Source organism: Triturus cristatus, chromosome 10, assembly GCF_964204655.1.
Source record: "Triturus cristatus chromosome 10, aTriCri1.1, whole genome shotgun sequence".
NCBI classification, from domain to species: Eukaryota; Metazoa; Chordata; class Amphibia; order Caudata; family Salamandridae; genus Triturus; species Triturus cristatus.
In genome coordinates this window covers 964,666,895-964,686,477 of record NC_140593.1, presented here as the reverse complement: position 1 = coordinate 964,686,477, position 19,583 = coordinate 964,666,895, and the positions used below count along the sequence as shown (strand labels likewise).

The window sequence follows — 19,583 nt, the reverse complement described above, 5'->3', positions numbered from 1 at the left end:
AGGGGTGGGACTGGGTGGATGAACAATGGCATTACCAGAGTCCTTTTCGCATTGAGAGCCCCGTGATACAGTCCCAGGTCCCTTCAATTCTATCACGGGGGTGCCATACAGCGCTCCTCTAGTCCTGCTTGTGTTGGGGAACCAGAGATGGGGTCCTGGTCTTTACTTTTTCCTTTCAGCGCTTCTACAGCATCCACCAGCCTTTCTCCTGTTTCTTGTCCTATGGTGTTTCTCTCCTGTGTGGGTGCAGAATTCCAGGTCTTCCCCCCCTACCCCCAACTGGTCATTGGAGAGTGTAAGGGTACCAGCTTCCATGGCCCTGCAGAGAGACCCGCTGGTCCTGGGGTTAACTGTAGGCAGTGTCTTTAGTCCATGAGAGCATCAGAGGGTTGGCCCTTTCAGTTCATGGCTGCCGCCATCCAGTCCCATTATCCAGCTCCAACAAAAATCCCCCTCTCTCCCTTGTGTAACAGTTTTTAAATGAAGGTGGAATGTTCTAGAAGACAGTCACCCCTGGATAATCCTAGGATGTCAGATCACCCCTCCCACCCCTGCCCCAACCCTTCTGCTCAGCAAACTGGGACAGTTCAAGATACCATCCAGGAGTCTCTGGTCAAATCTCCTCTGGGGGCCTCAGCTGCGCCACTCACTGACATCACTGCAACGGCCTTTCAAACCAAAACTTAATAGAGGATCCCCCTTCTGTGTTGGCTCCAGAGGTCTGGGCTCCCTCGTTTTTTCAATGGGCCGGGGCTGCCCCAACCCTGGTAACGCGTGACAGCTTATTAATGGCTGCAGATATTTTCCCCAACTCTTCCTCCTCAGGAACCGAGTGAAGAACTGTTAATTTGCAACCTTGCTCCTCCTGATGGAGAGCAATGTAATTGCCTCAGCCCAGGCGGGTGACAAAATGCCTGTAATATGATCCTCAAGTTAGCCAGAGAAATATGACAATTCTGAGAATATGACAATTCTGCATGAACCATAAGGTGTACATTAATCTGACGGCAATTGAGTGCCACTGTGGACACAATGGCCCTGTCTAGTGAGTCAGTGGTGTCCAATCCACACCTTACAGGGGCCATCTCGTCCTGCTTCTACACATACTGTCTCCTTCATAAGATCTTCAAGTGCATCCCCACAGAGTCCAGGAAAACAGTCACCCATGCGCTCGTCAGCAGCAGACTTGTCTATGGAATCGCACTCCAAGTAGGCACCACCCAGAAACTAAATAAAAAAAAAATTAAAAATCAAAAAAATTAAATAAAATCAGCAGACCATTCAAAATGCCTTTGTCAAACTCACACTCAAAATCTCACACCGCAACCGTTTCAAAGGCCACTTGAGAGGCCTTCACTGGCTACCTGTCAACAAGAGATCACCTTCAAGCTTTTTGCGCACGCCTACAATGCCCTCCACTACAACGGACCTACAAACCTTAACCACCGCCTCTCCTACACTCCCATCATACATCTCCACTCCGCTCAACTGGCCCTGACCGCCATCCCATGGATCCGCAAGACCACGGCTGGAGGAAGATGGTTCTCCTACCGCGCTGCGAAGACCAGGAACTCCCTGCCTCTGCACCTCAGGCAATCACCATCGCTGCCCCAATTCAGGAAGGACCTCAAGACCTGGCTCTTTGACTGAACCGCAGACCCAGTCCAGCGTCCTGAGATCGTCACGAGAGACTAGTTGCCCTTTATAATATTCTGATTGATTAATCTTGCTGCATCCCTAGATCCCTAGCTGATACAGGCCTCCTCCGGAACCATGGGAAGCACTTGTACACCCGAATCCAACAAGGTGTGAATACCGGCCCGAGAGGCATGTGTTGGTCAGCAATTGCAATGCTAGGTTGGTAGAAGAAAACTTCACTTTCCAAAAGGTATCCAGCCTCTTGGATTCCCTGTCCTGTGGAGTGGTAGGGAACATGCTACGTGTAAATTTGGCAGTCAAGGCCTGCCCCATCGGGCTCCCGGGGGTTGTGTGCTGTGTTGAGGGCGCTCAGGGCAGGTCGATGACGACGGGCAATCATCCGGAGCACGAGTGCAGGGCTTGGACCAGGCCCCCAGGAGAATGTCCATGAGAGCTTCATTAAAGGGAATTAGGAGCTCTACAGAGGACAGCCCTGGTTGAAGCACCTCGGTCAAAACATTGGGCTTGATTGTGACTAAGGGAAGCTGAGGTCTAGAACCTCGGCCACTCTCTTCACCCCCATGGCAAAGAATGCACCTTCCTCTGTAGCAGGTCCTGAATGCAACACGAGGTCAGAATATGGAGATGTGTCCAGTCTGCTGGCATCCCAGCTACTCATACTAATTGTCCTCATGGTAAGACGGGCCCTGGTCATTGATTAGGTCAGTGAACCCATTGCCATGGTCATCACCACCTCCAAATTCCTACTCTGGACTGGGGCTGTCAAATGACAGAGGCAGTGTCCAAACCGGACAGGCGAGGTCAATCCGGCCCTAGTGTAGACATTGAGCAGTACGGTCTCTGAGTCAAACAAGATAAAGGGTTCCACAAATTCGGGTGGCGCCAGGAGCATCGGGTAAGGCGTCGGAAGGTGAGGGTCTCTGTTTTGAGGTCGGAGTCCAAGGAGTCAAAGGTGACCCAGGGGCAGTCGGTGGCCCAAAGATGGAGTGCATGGGTGCATCAAATTCTTTAAGTTGGGCAGGGTTCTCTCCACCTCTGGGAAACCAATTAGGCACAGAGAACACTGTGCCTATCACTACATCGGATAGGTGTGGGAGGGGGGCATAGAAGCAGGAGGTCGAGTGGAGGAAGACAAAGACTCCTTCAACGATTTCTTTGTGTGCTTCTTCGACTAACCAGACTTTGATGACTACTTTGATCTTGAAGATGACCAATAGCAAGACTGAGTTCACGATTTGGCCAGAGACTGCTCTTGAGACAAGGACCGGGAGAAAAGCAAAGACTTCTTGTGCTGTGCTGCTAGGAGCTTCATCGCTCACTCCTAGGTAATCTTTGGGTGCAGACTGATAGTCGGTGCTGGCCCAGGAGTCTTGGTCAGACCCTAAACACAGACCAAATGGGGATCAGACACAGACATCTGCATGCGACATTATCCACAAGGTTTAAAACCTGTAGGTTTGTTGGGAGACATGTCCCTAACACACTGGAAAGCAATTGCTCAAAAGATAGTGACAAACGGGTAAAAAAAGTTGGCAAAAAAATGACCGAGGTAGTTCTTTGGATCTGTGCTATTGGAGAGGAAATAAAGGAACTGATGTTATCAAGCAGGGGTGGCACTACATAGGCACTGATAAGTCACTTCTGACACAGACAACGTTGATGCAGAGCAACCACCACCACCTACCGGTGTGCAGAGGTACTGATCAATATTTCGGGATCCAGTCTGACACCTGGGGAATATTCGAAGGTTAGGACTCAGCAAGTTTCTTTCAGAAACATATGTTTATAGCAAATCGCTTACTAGGTGCATTATTCACTTCAAGCTGATAAACTATGTACTTAAGAGATACTGTGGGACACAGAGAACTGAGTAGTAAATATGAGTTAATTATAGGTTTACTAGATGTTTAGAATATTGCACTCAGAAGACCTTATTGTCAAATACTACACTGCAAGCAAATTATGCACCTTTATCCACAGTGGGTGTGGAGGCAAGTCAAAATAATCTACTCCATTAATGTAAAATAAATTGCATCTATAGCAAAGACCCACTTTGTTCACATATTATGGTGATGCTGTATAAAAGGGCTTACAAATTAATTTGAAATGCTCATATTGACATCTTTATAGATACATTTCCGAATATCAGAAGTGTTCACTGCAATGATGAGAATATGTTCACTGATGATTTTGTATGTGACCATAGTGATGCAATCAAATATGCCATCAGTGTCATGCTTGAGGGCATAATTAATGCATATCAGGAGTGTGAGTAATGTTTTGAATAGTTTAAGGTTACAAGCAAGTTTCAATTTTTCTTTGGCTTTGCATTGTAATCATAACAGATTTTTTTTTTGTCGCTATGTCGCTTATCTGGCTGAGTTGCATATATTTGTGATTACATTAATAAGACAATTACCAACAATGTCAAACACAATATTAATTCAAGTAGGAACAGTACCTGGTTTGCTCTTTTGCTTTCCTGTACAACGATATTTCTTCTTTCTGTGATTGTTGCTTCAAAATCTTGCAGAACGGGGGCCAAAGCGGGATTAGCTCCACCCGCCCACTTCAGACGCTGTTCAATACTGGCTTCTAGTGCAGCTAGCTTATCCTGTTACAAGTAAAAGGTCCATATATTAAGTACTTCAAATTTATGAAACGGCAGATTTGCACATACCAGCATTTCACAAATACACGTCTTGGAGTAGCAAGACAATATTTGATACAAGCCAACAGAAATATGGATAGCACTGGTGAGTCCTTAAAGTAACTGAGGCTCAGCGTACAGACGCTCTTGTTTTTATGCCTCAGGGATGCTTTCATCACGATCATTGAAAATAGTGCACTAGCCTGAGTGTAGCAGAAGCGTTGCACATTCTTACTCAGCATATTGATGTGCATTAGATTACAAAGCAGTATGGTTCCGTGATACTGTTAAACGTGAACTGATGCAGCATGATACTGGAATGGGTGGAACTCATTTCCCAGCCTTCGTCATGCACTAATTACCTCACATATTAAATAATTCATATCATGTTCCAGGCATCATTGATAACATCACTGCAACATCTGAAATGACATCAATGATAACACTGTGCATAGCAGGGTTGCGGGTTATAGTTATTTAGAATTACATTTACATTCATGAGTTACATTTACTTGAGATAACTATAACTGGTGAATTTCAGTGATTTTGTTAATTTAAATTGGTATGTTTTAACTGATATTTACCTAACTACAAAGCCCTTTTAAACCTTTGTTTATTTCAGTGAAAATATATGCATGTATGGTGGGAGAAGCGCTGGTCGGACACTTATGCCAAATGGGTGGATAACATAGTAATTTGGGACAGGTATATTGATGATTTGTTTATAATGTTGAGGGGATCACGTCAATTATAATGTGGAGAGGATCACGTCAATCAGCCATTGATTATTAATTGTGAACACCAATGACGTCAATTTGAAATTCACTGGTGAAATAAGTTCCATGTCGGTAGTTTTTCAAGTTTTTGTCTCTGAGAATAAGTTATGTACAGCACTCTTCAGGAAACCATTGGCAGCAAATTATTTCCTTACTGCATGCGAATAGCTGTCACCTGAAGAAGCTAAAAGACGGCATTCTATATGGTGAGCTTCTGCAAATCAAAAGGAAATAGCACTAAAGACAGTGATTTCCAAAGTGCGGCGAAAGAAAGCATGAACAGGTCAGAATGAGGTCTTAAATAGAGCCCTGAATAGAGTCCAAAGTAAATCTAGAACAGAGTTTCTGCAGACTATTCACAGTATCTTCCTTCTACTTGCTAATTTCAGACTCATCACTAATTTTGTACTGACGCTAATGGCTTCTGAGAAAAAATGGCCAAGGATTGGAAAATATTGAAATCTGATGCTGTAATAGGACCAGATCTTCCAAATTCTGCTCTTAATACTTTTAGAAAAGCTACATCCTTGAAGGATCAACTTGTTCAGAACCACTTGTTGGAAAGCAATAGATCATCTACCATTACTGATTTGAAAGGATTATTTTCTTGTTGTAAACGCAAAGCTTGTACGAACAGCAAAAATGTTCAATCAAATGAGATTCCAGGTCTAAAAATCCCCAAAAGAGCATGACATTTGTAAATTTTAATACCCCAGTCGCTGTGTATTGTCTTATATGTCCCTGCCAACTGAAATACACAGGCAGCACCATACCTCCAACAAAGCAATGTATCCTTGAACATCAGAGGGCTATAACAGACGAAGATGCTACCCATCCGATAGCAAGACATTTTGAATCCCATCACGGGAGTAATAAAAATCTGTTAAGATTATTTTGTTTAGATCGTGTGCCAGCAGATGTGAGATTAGGTGACAGAGTACTGAAATTGCGCAGGCTAGAATCAAGATTCAGTATAGGAAAATAGAGAGAGACCCCTTGTCAAGGGAAAAGTATCTACTAGCAGTCCCTTGAATACATGTACAGAAATACAATCTTCAGTAACTCAATATTATAATATTCACACACTCAAGTTAAAAAGCAATTGACATTTATTATGTATGAAACATGTTATACATCATAATTAAAAACATAATCTATTCTGATCCCTACTTTGCACTAATCTCCACAATAAGTTTTATCAAAAGACATTACCAAATTGGAACTATACAGAAAAAACCATAGGATAAGATTTCATTTCATACACAGTCATGAAATGGTCAGAAAATAAAATAAAATAAAACAGCCCCTTATGAACCCGCATAACAGAGAAAACACACCATAAAAAAGACACTACACTCTGCCATATATTACACATCCAAAAACACTACTGGAATTGGACCACTTATGAGATGTTTAAGCTCTTTATCTCTACAGGTGGATATCCGTTTCTCTGGATTATGTTTGTCCTATGCGTCGACGCGTTTCGATGGGCTTTCTTTTATGCCACTATCTTTCTCAAGACCATTGATGGGGGTTTTCTCACTCCATGTTCAATGATTTACTCCTTAATCAGTTCTTTCTTACTCTTTTCTTTGATGCGGCCTGTTGAACAAGTTACTTACCTTCGGTAACGATGTATCTGTAAGAAACATTAGTTAGTTAGATTCCTCACCTTAGAATATCCCCAGGCGTCAGGCTGGATCCGGAAAGATTTTTTGTAGCAACACCCCCTGCGCGTCACCAGGCGTCGTCTGCGGCTCCGCGTCCGTCGTTGGCGTCGTGCGCCGGAACGAAGTCGCCGGAGCACCTAGACGCCGCCCTCGCGCGCCGTCAGTTCTTCTTTTTTCCGCGCCAGACAGCGCGCGATTAGAGCCAAGATTGGCAGCAGTAAAACGCCAGAGCAATGCACATTCAAGACACTAGGTCAATGGTTAGAGGAGGACTAGGAAGAAGTATTCAGGAATATTTTCTGGGGCTGACATTGTGCTGGCACTTCTGCTGCTAAGGACTCCTGGTTAAAGCCTCCACTGTGAGAGTCAGAGTCATATGGCAGGCCCTTGCCTCCCAGGACCTTGCAATGCAAGGCCCAACCCTCCCCTTCCTGCTCCTATGATCCATGCCCTAGAGTCTGACATGGTGTATATCGCCATGCCGTCTAGGTTATGAGGTTGAAGCAGGTCTCCTAGTGTAATATTTCCTCTTTACCACTCAGTCCCACACCACATTGAGTGTTTCAAATAAGATTTGGATGCCTTGGAACGGAAAGGACTATGTCCCACATTAAGCATAACAGATTTAGCCCTATTGTTCCTGTACCCACTGTGCTCTCCATAAGTAATCAACACTTAGCAACATGGACACAGCCTCTTAACATATGGGGGAATATAAGGCAATCAGTATGAAACAAGATCCAAGCTTTGATCTTATCAATCTAGCAAAACCGAACATTCACTGTCACCCTCACTTAACATGCCACAGGCTCTATAACCAGGCCAAACACAAGAGGGAAAAAGAAACCACCACTACCATGACCCCATGTCCAGCCCAAATATTGAAGAGAGAATTCCATTCACTCTCAATGCCACTATTGGTTCAGTGTAAAGTAGAGCAACCCTTGCAGGAAAATCTGGTTCAATCACAAAGTGTTTAGGGGTCCAGAGCATGAACCTCCAATCAATCCAATCAAAAGTCTTCTTGGCATTCAGTGACAGACTTGCTCGAGGTTCCTCCACCCCCCATGATAACAAATTATATAGCTTACACAGATTTCTTTAAAACCATATTTTTCGGTTTTCTTCCAGACTATACCATGTCAAAGGTACCAAGCCAACAGGAAAGTTTCACAGATGGTACGGTAAGAACACCACCACCAGAACAAGACAGTGACCACCTTAACCAGTTACCAAGTGCTTCCTACCCATTTGGTTTCATCACTTCCCTGTCTTGAAAATGGGTGCATGCATGGAGTAACTCTACTAAGGTTATATAATTATCGCACAAGTTACTTACTTGTGTAACGATATATCTGTAAGAGACATTAGTTAGTAATCGATTCCTTACCTTAAAATATCCCCAGGCGTCAGACTGGATCCGGAAAGTTTTGGTCAGCAGTACCCCTGCGCGTCGGTAGGTGTCGTCGTACGGCTCCGCGTATGTTACTGCCGTCGTAGTCGCCAAGGTGACTTCGTCGGTGCTACTTAGACGCGCCCACGCGCGCATTAGTCAGTTCTGTACAAAACTTTTCCGCGCAAGGACCGCAGAGCCATGCCAGTGACCGACCACTGGTGCAATAGAACTAGTGTCCTGAAATGGATGACCTAAACCCTAGAGAACAGTTCGCAGAACGGGGAGGATGGGCGGGCGGTAAGGAATCAATCACTAATGTCTCTTACAGATATATCGTTACACAAGTATGTAACTTGTGCATCTGAAAGAGACAAGTTAGTGATAGATTCCTTACCTTATAATACATACCCAAGCAATACCAACCCCGGGGCTGGGTCTGCGAAGTGAGATTACACTAGAAAGTCACGGAGAACTGAACGGCCAAAGAAGCCATCTCTCCGGACTGGACTGACAAGGCAATAGTGCTTAGTGAAAGTATGCAACGAGGACCAAGTGGCCGCCTGACAGATGTCTTGAAGGGGGACACAGTGTCCCAATGCTGTAGTAGCTGCTGTCGCCCTGGTAGAATGGGTGCGTAGCCCAACCGGAGGTTCCTTATTAGCCAGAGACTAACAGGCACAAGACAACCCATCGGAAGATAGTCCGCTTGTAGACAGCCCGACCTTTCTTGGCACCCACATAGCCAACAAAGCTGGTCATCCACCCGGAACTGTTTTGTGCGGTTGAGATAGAACGAAAGCGCACGTTTTGGTTCCAGACAGTGGAGCCTCTCCTCTTCTCTTGAAGGGTGCGGAAAGAAAGTGGGCAGAGTGACAATTTGCCCGAGATGAAAGGCAGTGATTACTTTCGGCAGAAAGGATGGACGTGGTCTAAGCACAACCTTGTCCGGATGAATCGCCAGGAAAGGAGGTTTACATGAAAGAGCCTGAAGCTCACTCACACGCCTAGCAGAGGTGATGGCCACCAGGAAGACAGTTTTCAAAGTTAATAACCGCAAAGGACAGTTATGAAGAGGCTCAAAGGGAGTGCACAGCAAGTATGTGAGAACCAGGTTCAAGTCCCATTGAGGCATCACAAAATGAATAGGCGGGAAAAGCGGAGTAATGCCTCTGAGAAATCTATTGACAACCGGGGACTTGAAAAGAGAGGGCTGATCAGGCAGCCTAAGAAAGGCTGAAAGAGCAGAAAGGTAGCCCTTGATAGTGCCCAGAGCAGAGCCCTGCTGGGCCAAAGAGAGAAGGAACAATAGGACCTCAGAAAGAGGGGCAGCAAGAGGATCTACAGCTTTCGCTGTGCACCATGCCATAAATGTTTTTCACCGACAGGCGTACACCGTTTTAGTGGAGGGACACCTGGCTGCCAGAATTACATTACAGACTTCAGGAGTCAAGTCAAATGGAATCAGCTGTCGCCGCTCAATCTCCACGCAAGGAGGTGGAGGCTGGACAGGTTCGGGTGGAGGACCGTCCCCTGTTGCTGCGAGAGGAGATCCTCCTGAAGAGGCAGTCGGATCGGGGCATCTACGCTCATACTGAGTAGCTCGGGATACCAAGCTCTTCGAGCCCAGTCGGGTGCCACAAGAATGACTTGGGCCCGGTCGCGTCTGATTTTCTTCAGCACTCTGGGCAGAAGTGGTATAGGGGGAAAGGCGTACAATAGACCGCAACTCCACTTGCGACGAAAAGTGTCCCGAGCGATTGCCGCCTTGGCAACTCCAACACGCAGAACTGCTGACACTGTGCATTCTCTTCGGTGGCAAACAGATATAACCAAGGTTCTCCCCACCGCTGAAAGAGACCTTGCACCACCTCCGAGTGAAGATGCCATTCGTGATCCAACATGCACCTGCGGCTAAGTTCGTCCGCCCTGGCGTTCAGTGTACCTGCCAGGTGTTGAACCACCAAGGAAATGCCTTGACGTTCTAGCCACGTCCAGCGACATAGAGCCTCCTGACATAGGGTCCACAACCCCACCCCGCCCTGCTTGTTGCAGTACCACATGACAGTGGTGTTGTCTGTGAACACCTGCACTACTCGCCCCTTGACAGAGGGAAGGAATGCTTTCAGTGCAAGTAGGATTGCCCTGAGCTCCAAAAGATTGATATGGAGCTTGGACTCCGCCGGAGACCAGAGGCCTCTGATCTCCCCCTCTCCCCCTGTGGCTACCCCATCCCAGGAGGGACGCGTCCGTCACTTCTGTGTGCTCCGGTTGGGGAAGGGAGAGGGATCTGCCGCTGACCAAACGCTGGTTCGTGAGCCACCACTGCAAGTCCTGTGCAGTGCCCTCCGAGATCTGGACGTAGTCAGACAGGTTCCAGCGATGCTGCGTCCACTGGAACTTCAGGTCCCACTACAGAGACCGCATATGCCACCTGGCATGATAGATCAGCAGGATGCAGGAGGCCGTGAGGCCCAGCAGCCTCCGTGTCTTCCTGACCAAAACCCAGGACCAGGGCCGAAAGATCAGAATCATAGCCAGAATGTCCCGGACTCACTGTTCGGAGGATAAACCTGAAACAGCGTCAAATTCAGAACCACTCCGATGAAAGGGAGCTACTGAGAGGGACTCAGGTGCGACTTCGGCACATTGATGGAGAACCCCAGCAGATGCAGGAGGTCAGCCGTAGTCTGGAGGTGGGAGACAACTGCCTGGGGCGAACCCGCCTTCAATAGCCAGTCGTTGAGGTAGGGGAAGACTGACACCCCTGACCGGCGCAGATGAGCTGCGACCACCGCCATCACCTTCGTGAACACCCGAGGGGCGCTGGTAAGGCCGAAGGGGAGCACGGCAAACTGAAAATGCTCCTGGGCTACCATGAACCGCAGGTAACGCCGGCGGGCAGGCAGGACGGGAATGTGAAAATAAGCGTCCTGCAAGTCCAACACTACCATCCAGTCTCCAGGGTCAAGGGCAGACAGGACCTGAGTCAGAGTCAGCATCTTGAACTTCTCCTTCCGGAGGAAGCGATTGGCGTCCCGGAGGTCCAAGATGGGGCGCAGGCCCCCCCTTGTCCTTCTTGGGGACCAGAAAGTAGTGGGAATAACAACCACTCCCTACTTACTGATCGGGAACGTATTCAATGGCCCCCTTGGCCAGGAGGGCCGTGACTTCCTGACGGAGAAGAGCCACATGATCCCCCGACATGCAGAGGTACCGTGGTGGCATGGCTGGAGGGGAGGACAGAAAGGGGAGCGAGTAACCTTGGCAGATTATCTGCAGCACCCACTTGTCCGACGTAATATCGCGCCAGTGGGGGAGGTGGAGGTGAACCCTGCCACCCACTGGCGTGTGGTTCCCCCTGAAGCTCGGATTAGGAAGGTTTTGAGGCGGAAGTAGCGGGGGTGGAAGTGGACTGCCCCGCACGCTGGTTACCAGACCGCCCCTGCGGAACCCACGTCCGCGGCCTCGCTGAGGCTGGTTCTGCACAGGCTTGCTGGAAGAGCGCATCTGGGAACCCCTGCCCTGGCCACGAAAGTAACGAAACCCTGTTGTGGCCGGGTTTTTCGATGAAAGTCCCAAAGACTTGGCCGTGGCACCAGAGTTTTTAAAGCACTCCAGGGCATTGTCGGCCTGATCACCAAAGAGGCGGGAGCCATCGAAGGGCATGTCCATGAGCGAGCTCTGGACATCAGGGGAGAAGCCAGTGGAACGCAACCAGGCGTGGCGCCGCAACACCACCGTCGTGGAAATCGCCCTGCCCAACGAATCAGCGGTGTCCAAATCACAACTGATGGCAAACTTCGCTGCATCCTTGCCTTCCGCAACCACCTGGGAATGCACAGCATGGACCTCCTCAGGGCACTGAGGTAACACCTGAGCAAACGTGTCCCATACCGCGTGGGAATAGCGGCCCAACAAGGAGGCGGTGTTCACTGACCGCAGCCCCAAGCTGGCCGACGAGAACAACCGCTTACCAAAATGCTCCAGCTTCTTAGAGTCCTTATCCGGTGGAGCCGTGGGAAAGGCACTCTGCGACGTCGAGGCCTGGATGACCAGACTCTCAGGCATGGGATGCGTGGTCAGAAACGCGGGGTCAACAGGCAGTGACGCCTGGTGAAATTCTTATCCACATGGGCCCCTATGGCCTGCCGCGACCAAGTGCCCAACAGGACGTCCGTGAGGGCGTCGTTGAAGGGAAGCAGTGGCTCAGACGAATTTGACGCCGTCTGGATTACCTCAGTAAGGAGTTTAGTTTTGAGGGCCACCGTGGGACGATCAAGGTTGAGGACCTCAGCAGCCCGACAGAGCACCATCGTGTAGGAAGCGCCCTCCTCCATCGTAGGTGGGGGAGAGGCAAACCCCAGGTCAGAAGCGACATCGAGGTCGCCGGCGTCCTCCAGATCGTCCACCCAGTCCTGCTTGTCGTCACATTGACGGGCAAGAGGGTCCTCGGACCCCTCCCAGTCATTCTCCACCTCCGTTGCAGAAGGAACCGGTCGCGGCGGCAGAGCCGGAGCCGGAGAAGGGACATAAGGCGTCGGAAACTGCGCCGGCCGTGGCCGGGCCGGCACCGTCTCCCAATCAGGATCCCAGGTAGGAACTAAATGGTCCTGGAACTGAGGCAAGGGTGGTACGAATGGCACCCACTGCGGCGGCGGAGCCGAGGCCGGAGTTGGCAGCGCCGGACCTCGTGGCGCCGGGGCCAACGGCGTAGGATCCTGTGGCGCTGAAGCTGGATCTGCCGGCGGCGGCAACGGGCCAACAGGATCTGGACACGAGATCGCGGGGCCCGAAGGCACGCCGGCGGGAGCCCGAGGCCTAAAAAGGCGGTTCATGGTGGCAAGAAACTCTTGCACCTGTTCGGGAGTCACCGACGGACCCGGGTAAGGAGGGTAGGTAGCGGGACTCCCAGGCTCCAAGGGAGCCGCAGGGGCAGAACCCCTGTCCCTCTCGTCCACATCTGAGGACAGACAGGGGGACGTCGGAGAGCGAACACACTTCTTCGACTTAGTTTTATGTCGTCGCTTACCGGAATCCGAGGGCGAAGACTTGGAGCCCGAGGAGCGACGACTGCGGCCCCGCGAGCGGTCCCAGGAACGGTCCCTGGACCTGGAGCGACGTTAGGACGAGTGCCGGACCTCCAGCAGCTTCCGGCGCCGCTCCCTCAAGGCCTTCGGGGCCATGGCCCGACAGTCCCTGCAAGACCGGGAGTCATGGTAGGTCTCCAGGCAGTAGAGGCAAACATCATGGGGGTCTGCCACCGACATGTTGCGACGTCAGGCCCCACAAGACTTAAAGCCAGGCATCCCTACGTGCACCAGGAGAAAAAGGGGAGACAAAAAGTCCCAAAAGAATAGTCAAAAAGTGACTAAGGTACGTGCTCTATCCGGATCTGCGCTAGCTGGCGTGGAAAAAGAAAGAACTGACGTCAGTGCGCAGGGGTGGCGCCTAAGTAGTCTCCATGACGTCATCTCGGCGCATATGACGCCAGTGACGGACGTGGAGCCGCACAACGCCACCTACTGATGCACAGGGGTACTGCTACGAAAAGACTTTCCGGATCCAGTCTGACTCCAGGGGATATTCTAAGGTAAGGAATCTATCACTAATGTGTCTTTCATATGTCAGCGCGCGTGGGCGCGTCTAAGTTGCTCCGACGACATCATCTCGACGGCTACGACACCAGCGACGTACGACGACGCCTACCGACGCGCAGGGGTACTGCTGATGAAAACTTTTCGGATCCAGTCTGATGCCTGGGGATGTTCTAAGGTAAGGAATCTATCACTAACGTGTCTCTTTCAGACACGGTTAGTCATCGCTTGCACGGACAACTGAGGGACGTAGGTGGTCATCTCATTCTTCTTTCACTGACCTAACGAGATACAAATCTTCGTAATAGTCTAGGTCAGGAGAGACCGCTACACCGGTCCTCCTCCTCACTCCATTCTTCCCACTGACTCAACACTGCCAATAATTAAGCCACCTTATTTCTCGCACTGTACAGTTTCCTCTGCGTACTAAGATATTGCTGTTTGGCATTTTCAGTAGCTTTCCTGTGATATTCTCTGTGGCCAGGTGGGAGGGTAAAGTGGTAGAGACATCGGGGAGGGAAATTCACTGGAAACCTTTTCCTTCTAAAGAGACGTCTCATTTGGGGTATAAATCTTCTGAAATCAATTTTTTTTTATAATTTACTCCAACTTGAGCCCTCATCCCAACACCTTCTTGTATGCTTCCCAAATTGGATAGTGGACTGGACTGTTGCTAAATTTTCCCAGCAGAAGGTGGTCGTGATATCAATGACAATGTCAAGTGTTCCACTGTCTCATAACTCCCAAAACACTCAGTCTCCATAATTGGACCCCTAACCTGTAGACAGGGTCTATTGTATGGGAGTAGGCAGACATTATACGGGCAAGATATTCCATACTTAAAATGGATGGGGCCTCCCCAGCTGGTATAAAGGAAATGGATGTGCTTTGGACAAGAACTTTTAGGCATCGGATATGTAGGAGGGTTGTTGTCGTGGCATGTTTAAATCTCCATATTTCCAGATGCCCCAGCACTTACTGTCCTAGAGACGTTAGGGCTTCCTGCCCTGTAGAGTGTTTCAGGACCTTTCAAGGTTATAGGACATTACACATCTCACATCTCTCCAATTGTAAGTGTGGATTCTGGTTCTTCAAATGGGAATGATTTGTTGGACAGGATAGCCACTACTCCCCTAGTGCCCTGTGTAGAGCCTGCATGGATCAGAGATTTGTATTTCTCCCATTCAAAATAATCCACAATCAGTGCCCAGCAAGTGATTTTGCTTGAGCAAAATGAAACCAGCACCCCCTCTTAATCTTTATATGTATTAGATCGCAACTACTGTTGTCTCACAGGTCGTTAATATTCCAAGTAAGGATTTTAGTGGGATCAGGTACAGTAGCTTATTGCCTTATAGAGGTCCTGTAACTGGCCAAGGCCATCTGTTTTTACCTTAAGGGCTCCCACCATTGCTGGAAGACCAAGCAAGTTCTCTCCTTTAAACTTGACTCCTATGAGCGTGAGAAGTTGGCCTGATATATGATGTCACTAGTTCTAGTGTACACCTTGTATCAGTCCAAACAACCCTTATGGTGATTGGTTGTAAAGTCAACCTTATAGACCAGCTATCCTAGTGGTAGCATGGACAAGAGCAGTCTTAGGCTAAACTCTGTATGGCATGTGAAGCCAGCTGTTATACCATTTCCAATCCCTTGAATACCAAATGAAAGGACACCACAACAGATATATATAAAAATAGGATGTATTTATTCTAGTCAAAATACCCTCAGCACTCTTTATGAGATTCGAGATAAGTACAACACAGTCTTATTTAAGCATACATAAGTCACACAGGTAAGTAATACAGTTAGACCCTAGGGGCCACGCAAACCATATACTACGTAAGTGGTATAATAACCACGGTCACGAACACAGGTTAGGCCTAGGCCATCGCTGGGGCTACACTATCCTACCAGTTGCTAGGCAGTGGGAGGCCCACGGGATTCGGGTGCAGAGTGGAAACACTCACGCGTAATGCGTTAAAGTCGATAGAAATAGTGATGTTTAGAAATTAAGAGTTTTAGGACACTTCGGAAAGAGCTAGGAGTTAGAGACTTGGAAACTAGACCCTAGGATAGTCAATACCCTTGTGAGCACCGGAGCACTCAAGTTACCTAGCCCACGGGCTGTGGGTGCATAGGTGTGAACTTGCGTCGGGTTTCGTCGTCGACTCCTATGGATGCCTGAAGAAAAGATGCTGACAGGCAGTCAGTGAAGAGTGTCCGGTGGATTCCAAGGTTGGAATCAAGAAGGAGAGTACCTGCAAGCAGAAGGGACAGAGTCTAGGTCACCAGCCAGGAGCCAGGAAGGAACCAGGCGATGTCGTGAAGATGCAGGTGAAGAGGTGAAGCTTGTCGCAGCAGCCACGGGTACCAGGAGACGTCGAGGACGACCAGAACCAGGAGGCGAGCTGTCCCACAAGGGCTCTTGCTGTTGGCGGCGTCGATGTCGATTTTGGACCCAACAAGCCTTGGCAAGCGCAACCCACGCAGAATGAAGGATTCGCTTCTGTTGCAGACCAGGTAGGCCGGAGGTGCTTCTCTTTCACAGGGAAGCATGGGCCAGACTGGAGGAGCCAAACCAGCTGTGGAAAGTCAAGGGTTCGTCGTCGCTGAGGTCACTAGCCAACGGGCAAGCAACCGGACAGACGCGTCGAGCAGGAAAATGCAGAAGGGCCCCACGCAGAACTCGTGGAGTGTGGAGGGCTGATCTTCGGTGCAGATGGTGCTCGGGGTTGGGGCTTCTCAATCCCCAGAGCACAACTTCGAGGATGCCTCAGAAGCTGCGCTGGAAGCGAGTAGCCAATTTTCCCAGGTAGCCGGTTCCACGTCTCTCGTCGCCTCCACGGATCTCAGCTTTGCTGTGGATGTGGATCCGGGTCGGAGAAGTCTGGAAGTCAAGGCGCTGGTCGGGCTCTGCAGTCGGTTCCTTGTAGAACTTGGGCAAAGCAAACGGCAGGTCGCTTGATGGTGCCTGTTTGCACGGGGTGGCCACTCCTTGGCCACAAGGGAGATTCTTCAGTCTTTTTCCGTAGTCGAATGTCCAGAGTTTCTGTTCAAGTTTCAGTTTTCAGGATAATCCAAAGTTCTAGGGACTCAGCTCCCACTCTTATACTAATCTGGGGGGCTGGGTTACCTGCTAGGTCCCTCCTATGGGTGGGACCAGGGAGGGGGGTGGTTACACCCCCTTCCCTTTGCCCAGTTTCACGCCAGGACTGGGGCTGGAGTGCCCCAGCACCGGTTTGAACCGGACTATGCATGGGACACCTTGTGTGCCCCAGGCAGTGTCTCGTTTCTTTCATCCCTCCCTGCCCCAATACACTAAGTCCTGTCTAGGGTGGTGCTAGCACCTCCCAAGGCAGGAAACCTATTGTCCAAGACTCCCTCGCTGGAAGGACTCCCAGCAGCAGGAAGTCAGACTTGTGTCTGTGGCAGCAGCATCCATTTTGTGATGCTGGGGCTCTGGTTAACTTTAACCGGGTAGTAGGTCTTCAACATGTCTTCTCCCTCTAGAAGGGAGGAATACTATCCTCATCGCCAGCAATGGTGTGGGGGTAGTATTCCAAAGTGTTAGACACCTTACACAACATGTTTTGATAAAGCCAAACCATAGTTACCATAACCGCGAGGATTATAAGGCACTTTAAGAGTATATGGTAGGCGATATCATAGAACAGCTATAAGGACATGGTTCCAAAAGCTGCAGACAGGCTCAGCTCATGCTAGAGCACCATCTCACATGTTACCAAGCACTCTGCCTTCAGGATTGTTAAGGCCTGCCATAGGAGTGACTGAAAGGTTACCCATGTGTCTATATATAAGGTAGGTATAGGAATACTATACCTAAGCAAGGGTTGATTACACAACCTTGCCCCAGCTGAGTGATCAGCCAGTTGTGTCATAATGGGAGGCCAGCCAGGGGTGGCATAATACATGCTGCAGCCCCTGGTAGGCCTAGGGTACACCCATGCCCTGGGTACCTAAGGTACACTGTACAGGGCCCTAGAGGGTGATCCTTACCAATTGGGTTATGTACCTAAAGTACATAATGTGAATTTAGAGAGAGAACAGCTGGGCTGTGGGTCTGATTAGCAGGCCCACAGCCACATCTAAGTCGAAAACCAGTGAAGCAAAAGCAAAAAGTGGGGGTGAACATAGAAAGCAGACCCTACTCTCCTACACAACCCCCCCCCCCCAAACTTAGGGACATTAAACTAACCTTAACCAGTTGAGTCTTCATGTTCTAAGTGGAAATATCTGGAGAGTCCATCTGCATTGGCATGGTCAGTCACAGGTCTATGTTCCACTGTGAAGTCCATCCCCTGTAGGGAAATGGACCACCTAAGAAGTTTGGGATTTTCAACCTTCATCTGATTTAGCCACAAGAGGGGTTTATGGTCTGTCTGAATCTTGAAGTGAGTGCCAAACAGGTATGGCCTCAGCTTCTTCAAGGCCCAAACCACAGCAAAGGCCTCCCTCTCAATAGCTGACCAACGTTTCTCTCTAGGGGTCAGCCTTCTACTAATAAAAGCAATGGGCTGGTCTTGACCATCTATATTCAGTTGTGAAAGAACAGCTCCCACACCCAACTCAGAAGCATCTGTCTGGACAATGAACTCTTTGGAGTAGTCTGGACTTTTCAGAATAGGTGCAGTGCACATGGCCTGCTTCAGGTCATCAAATGCCTTCTGACAGCTTACTGTCCACTGAACTTTCTTTGGCATCTTCTTAGAGGTCAAGTCATTAAGTGGTGTCACAATGGACCCATAGTTCTTAACAAACTTTCTGTAGTACCCAGTCAGGCCCAAGAAAGCTCTGACCTGAGTCTGGGTAATTGGAGGAGTCCAGTTCTTTATGGTCTGGATCTTGCTCTCCAGTGGTTGAACCTGACCCCCACCGACTAGGTGGCCCAGGTATACAACCTTGCTCTGCCCTATCTGGCACTTAGTGGCCTTGATAGTGAGGCCTGCCTTTTGCAGGGCCTCTAAAACATTCCTCAGGTGGACCAGGTGATCCTCCCAGGTGGAGCTAAAGACAGCAATATCATCAAGATAAGCTGCACAGTAGTCATCCAGGCCTGTAAGGACTTGATTCACCAACCTTTGGAAAGTGGCAGGTGCATTCTTCAAGCCAAAGGGCATTACCACAAATTGATAATGTCTTCCTGGGGTTGAGAAAGCAGTTTTTGCCTTTTCATCCTCAGCTAGACTGATTTGCCAGTAGCCTGCTGTCCGGTCAAATGTACTCAAAAACTTGGCGGCTGCCAGTCTGTCAATCAGCTCATCTGCCCTAGGTATTGGGTGGGCATCTGTCCTAGTGACAGCATTGAGACCTCTGTAATCCACCCAAAACCTCATCTCTCTCTTACCATCTTGGGTGTGAGGTTTTGGCACCAGAACTACAGGACTAGCCCAAGGGCTCTCTGAAGGTTCAATGACTCCCAGCTCCAACATCTTTTGTACCTCAATCTTCATGCAGTCCCTGACATGGTCAGGTTGCCTGTAGATTTTACTCTTCACAGGCAGACTGTCACCAGTGTCCACCTCATGGGTGCACCAGTTTGTCTGACTTGGGGTCAGAGAGAACATATGTCTATAGGCCTGTAGAACTTGTCTGCAGTCCTGTTGCTGATGGTTAGTGAGGCTGTCAGAAAAGAACACACCATCAACTGAACCATCATCAGGGTTCTGAGTCAGCAGGTCTGGGAGAGGGTCACTCTCTTCCTCCTGCCCCTCATCTGTAGCCATGAGTAAGCCCATGTCTGCACTGTCAACATATGCCTTTAGCCTGTTGACATGAAGCACTCTGTGGGAGCTTCTGGGAGTCCCAAGGTCCACC

General features: G+C 49.2%; 1 protein-coding gene and 1 non-coding gene across 2 annotated transcripts in view; one reads left to right on the top strand and one right to left on the bottom strand.

The window, feature by feature from the left end:
• Positions 1–19,583, bottom strand: part of SMG1 (SMG1 nonsense mediated mRNA decay associated PI3K related kinase) — a 1,471,505-nt gene that overhangs the window by 158,633 nt on the left and 1,293,289 nt on the right. Inside the window, exon 56 of the mRNA XM_085628855.1 lies at positions 4,121–4,273. Within this exon, the coding sequence (XP_085484981.1) occupies positions 4,121–4,273 (153 nt within the window). The remainder of the gene's footprint in view (positions 1–4,120; positions 4,274–19,583) is intronic.
• LOC146796332 (small nucleolar RNA Z39) lies at positions 4,558–4,615 on the top strand. Its single transcript, XR_014970294.1, has one exon. It is a non-coding gene; the product is annotated as a small nucleolar RNA Z39 (small nucleolar RNA).